We start from the raw sequence: 6569 nt of genomic DNA, 5'->3' as shown, positions 1-6569 counted from the left end.
GAGTATAATGTATATATATATATATATATATATATATATATATATATATATAATACTGTCATTACAATTAGCAACCTCTGAGAATAGTTTATTAATTTAAATGTTGGTGTTAATTGAAAAAAAATTATAATAATTTATTTTTTAAATAAATGGACATGCAACATCTTCACAGTGAAAACTACTGTAAAACTGCTACATTATTGCCAAAGGAACCTCTTTTAACCTCCACAAGCTTCTGCCAAATGCATAAATGTAAATTGTATATTCAGTCATTATCTTGGTCTTAATCCTAAATTTAGGAAAGCATACCTTCCAACGTAGGCTTCTTCCACTCAGGTATGTGATATCCACCTGTAGCTTGTTGATGTCTCGAGATCGAGAACGCTGACTTGGGAATTCGGTATTGCGGTCTATCTCTACAGTGATGCCACTTGCCGTCTCAACCTTGTTACTGGTGATGTAGCCGTGGTTCTCGGCGTAATAACACTGAGGATTACTTAATGGCTACAAAAGGGAATAAAAGCAATTACGTTACAGCAAATTTTACAGCAAAATATTCAATATTTCTGTATACAGAGTACAGACTATTTGAAAATGACAGGGCTGAATACTGAATATCGTCTCTCTGACCTCCCAGAGGCAGCCACGGGCTTCGCATTTGGCCTGATCTTCATCCCCTTCAGGGTAGCAATCAATATTTACAGAGATTTTGGACTCCCAGTTGACTGTGTAGTCCTTCCCCAGTTCCAGCTCCAGATTTTCCAGATGTAGCACCTAGAAGACCAAAAACAGCCAATGATTTACCTAACAGTAGACCTAACAGATTTTCTTTACCTAACAGCATTATGGCTCTTGTGATTGGTGGACAGACATGAGCTGTTCAGAACGCCTCCTTGATTGCATAAAAGAGGAAATCGTGATGTTAGAACATTTTGATTTGATTCTCAATTTCATGACCCCTTTAATATGGAAGGCAGATGGGGCCAAAAGTCTTTAAATGGAATGCGTGAGATTTGACCATGTCAACACACAATGTTTGTCAATTTTAAACATGTTTCTTTTGTGTAGACACACACACACACTGGCCGTGTTAGGGTGTCAGTGTTCGCTGTGTTTATTAGTACATTTAAAGATGGACAGTTTTACCATGTTAAGACAACGGATTTCAATGTGTCTCTCAATGCGCGCACATTCTGGCCATGTTTGAAATCAAATTTACCTTTAGATTTACTCACATATTAATCCTTTCTTTAGTTTATTGCGGGATTACTTATATCTACTGTGCTAGAATAAATAAATGAATGCTACAATGTAGGGATGCACCGATACCAATACTGGTATCAGTATTGGGCCCGATACTATGCTCCTGAACTCGTACTCATACTCATAAAAATTATACAATACTAAAAGCCGATACCACAGTGTGTCAAAAGCAAGTAAAACAATGCACAAGTCACTAAAGTTACTTTGACCATAAGGAGAGAGAGAGAGAGCGGGAAAGAGAAAGAGAGTACACTTCTGTTGCATGATCTTGATTGCTGTTCGCTCACTTAGGCACACGCATCATTTGGATTAAAACTAAACCGTAAATATAAAACATGCAAAAAAATTATAAGGGCATTCACTATAAGCAACATTTATTTTAAATGTGAAAATAGCAGCCTGTGTGATACGTGTCTCTCGTATTCCGCACAAATTCAAATGTGTGCGGGCTTTGCGCATGTTTTGCTTGCATGAGTGTTTTGCAATTTATGAGTCGTTTTGGAATATAAGTCATATTTCAGAAAATATGTTCATCGCTGTTACAAGATTTATGTATAACGAGTGATTCACTGCATTATTACAGGAAAAAATCTTGTGATTACAGTATTGAGCCGCTTCAATGGAGCAGCTCTAATGCGCCAATAAATTAAAGATGAAATACCATAGAGCAATAAAATGAACAGTGAAAGTAACAAAAGCTTGTACAATACATTTTAACAGGTATAATTAAGTGTGAAAATAACTTAAATCTGTTTGCTAAATGAAGCCAGCTAACTTTAGTTTTTTTTTTTGTATCTGTACCCAATATTTAAAAAAAATGACAAATGCTATGAAAATACAAGTATTGGTATCGGTATCGGTATCAACGAGTACAAAAAAAATAAAAGTATCGGTATCAGACTAGTACTGGAAAAACTGGTATCGGTGCATCCATACTACACTGTAAATTAAGGCTTTTCTACCTCAGAAGGAATGTTAAACTAAACAACTAAAAAGAACATGACAAATAATGACATTAGACTGACATCACAAACAGCATACTGATGCATTATCCCCATGAACAAATAATATATCTGATGTTTGCATGCATGCATACCAGTGAATTACGGCATCCTTCATGAATAAACATGACGTCAGAGTTTTGTATAAGTATAGTAACATGCCATATGCAAATATGGTCTCAAATGCAGAAATTTCATTGGCTGCTGTGCGTTGTCACATTTATGCAGACAAACAGTGCGTGTTGACACGGTCAAATTTAATGCGTTCCGTTTAAAGAATTTTGGCCCCACCAGCCTTCCATACTTTAATATCACACAAAAGACAGCAGGTATAGTCACATCAGAATCCTAGTCAGTGCCTATGACATGTAATAAATTATGGACAAATTTCAATAAACACGGTCAAATTTCACATGTTCCATTTAAAGACTTTTGGCCCCGTTATCATTCCGTATCACACAAAAGACAGCAGGTGTATTCACGTCAGAATCCTAGCCAGCGCCGATGATGCCTCTAGTTAAAGGACGTGGATGACAAAAATGACAAACACTGTTGCGTTTGCGTTAGTTGGCGGACGTGCCATAAATTACAGCAGCTGACATTAATGTGTCAAGCGTACTTTAAGACCAAAGTCCGCACGTCCTTATGTTGTCATTCCAAGACCTTGAGCTCTGGGAGAAAGTGATGTCCTTCATCATAGGCTAATGCGTGTGTGCTTTTGAGAGCCCTGACAAATTCAATCTCTGGTCCGTGAGCATCCCTGGACACTCACTTGGAATGACAGGGCCTCTGCTGGTACCCTAGGGAATCCTGCTCCGTATTAAACAGAAGTCAGGCTCCATTTTGTGGACATGGTTTGTCGGACTGGCTCACAGTCCTAATTACGTTACGTCGGCTGTGTTTTTTTTTTTCATTTTTCACTTCGTTTAGAGATGTTCTCCGAATATCAAATTAGTTCATACATTTCTGAGACTTCTGTAAAGCCCCTTGAAGGACTGTTTTTTTCAGATGGCTTTTTGTTGAGAAAACCTTGGCTTTAATGGAAATATTAGATTGAGGTTTCTGTCAATTTATTTGACTGTTGGCTTTCATTTTTAACTTCAGTTGCAGTGCATCATGTATGTTTGCATACTGCTGTGTCATTTAGTACTGTAATGCAAAAAATTGTAATTACAGTGTGAAATTTTAATAAATATTATTACAATGCAAAAAACAATACAAATGTTACTGTCATTACAAAAGTCCAAAACTTTAAGCATGCAAATGCAAATGCAAATGTAAGCATAGTTTATGGTGTTTTTTGTTGCACTATATTTAAATTATTTTTAATGAAAAAAAGAAAAAAAACAATCTGAGAAAAGTGGTTTTCATTACTTCCTTATGTTACTGTCATTACAAAAGTCCAAAACTTTAAGCATGCAAATGCAAATGCAAATGTAAGCATAGTTTATGGTGTTTTTTGTTGCACTATATTTAAATTATTTTTAATGAAAAAAAGAAAAAAAAAATCTGAGAAAGATGGTTTTCATTACTTCCTTATAGCAAACAAACAAATAAACAAATACATAAATAAATTAATTAAGTAACAAAAATTACATAATGTCCGCAAAATATAATTTTAATTAAATATTTAATATTTTTTTATATATATTTTTTTTATTTTAATGTTTGAGGTGAACTGACTGTCACAGTGACTTTTGACTATTGCTATAAATGGCTTTAAACCAGAGTTATTGTAGTTACTCAAACTAAACCTAAAACCATAAAAAATCATTACTTGAAATAAAATAAATAAAATATTTTAAAAACTATTTTACTTCAGCTAGTTTCCAAGGCAACATTTCTGATTTTCATTTAGTTTTCTAAAATAACTAAAGTTGAAATAAAATTTATTTAAAAACAACAAAAACTATGAAAAAATAAAAAATAAAAAAATGTAATTACTAAAACTTTAAATAAAATTAACACAACAGCAGAAACTATAAAAAATTAAATCTTATTCAAAATATTAAGAAAAACTATAATTACCTGCGTGGAAGAATTGTGATTAATCTGGGACTCATTCAGAGTGATAACAGTGTTGCCATCCGACACGAGCACGAGAGCGGGAGCGGTGTTCACTCCCATCACTGTGATCTTCTCAAACTTCAAGTTGTTTGGATCCGTGTATCCATTGTGGGCAACTTGCATTGACAAAACATCCTGATCCAGCCAAAAAAAAAGATTTTTGTAATAGATGCCATTTAAAAATTACTTAAATGTGCTTTGGACATACAATGTAATGCAATCTAAAAAACAAACAAACAGACAAAAAATGTGATATTAGGATGACGTACATTAGCCACAGAAAACTGGTAATGAATGTAAACACCGGATGAAACGGTATCTAAGAAACAGACAGAAGGAAACGTTATGAGAGACAAATCAACTTCAATGTGAGTAACACAAGTATTTGTTTTTCCAAGAAACATAATTTAGCTTCAAAAAGATAACAATAAGAATGAACCTGTGACCAATTTCAAAGAGTTTCAAGCCAGTGTTGCTTTTTCATTACATCTTACATTCTTTGCTCAAATTCATGTATTTTTATGCCTTGCAAACTCAAACATTTATTTTTTTATTATTGTTAATTTATTGAACATTTTGATGTTGCAAAATCTGCTAATTTAAAATTGCAAGTCTCGGATGCATCCAAGCAAAATGTGTGTAAACTCTATGAATTAATATCTGTCATAAGGTTAAATCATACCTGTTTTTTGCAAATTAAAAATCTTATATAAATGTATTTTTTTATTTTTTTATTATTATTATTATTTAGTAAATTTACTTTTAATGAAATATAAATGCATTTCGTTCTGATTAAAAATTAGCCAAAAAAGAGATAGAAAAAAATAAGAAATATAAGTAGAAATCTGAACTTCTGACTCAACCTGGCTTTCAGGAAAAAAGAAACAAAAAAACATTCTTGTTATTGATGTTATTTATATACATGGGTATGAGGTAGATTTTTTGTTTCTGACAGTGAATTGTAGGAGAAAAAACAACAACTTTTAATTAATATCTAGCGCCTCCAAAATACCTCGAGAGTCTCCGTCATCCCAAAATAGCTCGCCTGACGCAGCCTTGTTGTCATCGAGTGCGACGATCAGTCCCATGGGATGAAGCCGGCTGAGGGAACACACAAATTTCATCACACAAATGTACAAATTTTTACCAGAAACTGAAGAGCAGGTAGAAAACGGATCCTTTGAATATATATATATATATATATACATAAATTATAAATATATCCTTTATGTATTGAATTGTATTATGGGAGAGGACAAAAATGAACAAAAAATTAAATAGGCTAATATTGTACCATACTGATATAAAAATGCAAAGAAAAAGAAAAATATGTTCCATTTGTTGTTCTTGACAACATGAAGTGCATTAAACATTACAACCGTACAGCAGAGCCGGATGAATTTTAAATAGCTTGTACTTCACCTTGTATTTGTGATGCATTCGTCTATCACCCCCTACTTTGAATGCTAAAGCACCCCAAAAGATACAGTGCATTTCCATTTCTACTGCTGAAGGTGTAATATAGTCAGTGGGAAATAAAGCACTATAAAATAAATAGCTATTGAACACAGAGAGAAATTCGAACAATTTTCCTAACGTTAAACAGAAACCCAGGCCTCATGCAGATGAACAGGAATGAGATGAATGAAAACACAGAACTACCTCTGAGAGGAATAATAAACAAAAGATAAATGTTCGAAACACTGATGCAGATTTCAAACATTTCAATATTTTTCCTTTCTCCGTATTTTAAACTCACTTTTCAATATTAACCACTTTATAGTGATGCTGTGAAACAAGTACTGAATGATGGTCATATTCATATACTATGGTAATTCAAAGAATACCACAGTATTTGTTTAAAACACTATAATACGATCTATAAAAAGCAGCAGATACGTTTTTATTTGACATTAAGATGTGTTTAATGTAAGTGGGCGGGGCCACAGGACTCCCTGACAGTGGATTGGCTGTATTTTCATAGACAGAGTTTAGTGACAGTGCAATCATTTAAAATAAGCTTTTTAGTCATTTAAGGCTATATGTATTTTCAGGTATGCTTTCTGAGTTTCCCATCATTACCTGTATGTAGTTGTGACGTTTGGTCTTTGTACAGGAAGAATGCCTCCGCCTCTCAGGTGTAAACCAATTTTATTAGCTGGCAGGTGCATGTTAATTGTTGCTTTGCGATCTGTAATCTTTACCCCCTATATATCAAAACAAAAATCACAATGTAAA

General features: G+C 33.6%; 1 protein-coding gene across 1 annotated transcript in view; it reads right to left on the bottom strand.

The window, feature by feature from the left end:
* LOC107735994 (maltase-glucoamylase, intestinal-like) overlaps positions 1 to 6569 on the bottom strand; it is a 51378-nt gene that overhangs the window by 25279 nt on the left and 19530 nt on the right. The window contains exons 20-25 of the mRNA XM_016547519.1: positions 6414 to 6538; positions 5344 to 5432; positions 4601 to 4650; positions 4293 to 4466; positions 631 to 774; positions 310 to 504 (exon numbers count right to left, since the gene is read on the bottom strand). Coding sequence (XP_016403005.1) covers positions 310 to 504; positions 631 to 774; positions 4293 to 4466; positions 4601 to 4650; positions 5344 to 5432; positions 6414 to 6538 — 777 coding nt within the window. The remainder of the gene's footprint in view (positions 1 to 309; positions 505 to 630; positions 775 to 4292; positions 4467 to 4600; positions 4651 to 5343; positions 5433 to 6413; positions 6539 to 6569) is intronic.

The sequence above is a fragment of the Sinocyclocheilus rhinocerous genome, unplaced genomic scaffold (genome assembly GCF_001515625.1).
Source record: "Sinocyclocheilus rhinocerous isolate Xijiao unplaced genomic scaffold, SAMN03320098_v1.1 scaffold942, whole genome shotgun sequence".
Lineage (NCBI taxonomy): Eukaryota > Metazoa > Chordata > Actinopteri > Cypriniformes > Cyprinidae > Sinocyclocheilus > Sinocyclocheilus rhinocerous.
The sequence above is the reverse complement of the archived record's forward strand: the minus strand, read 5'-3'. Positions and strand labels throughout refer to the sequence as shown.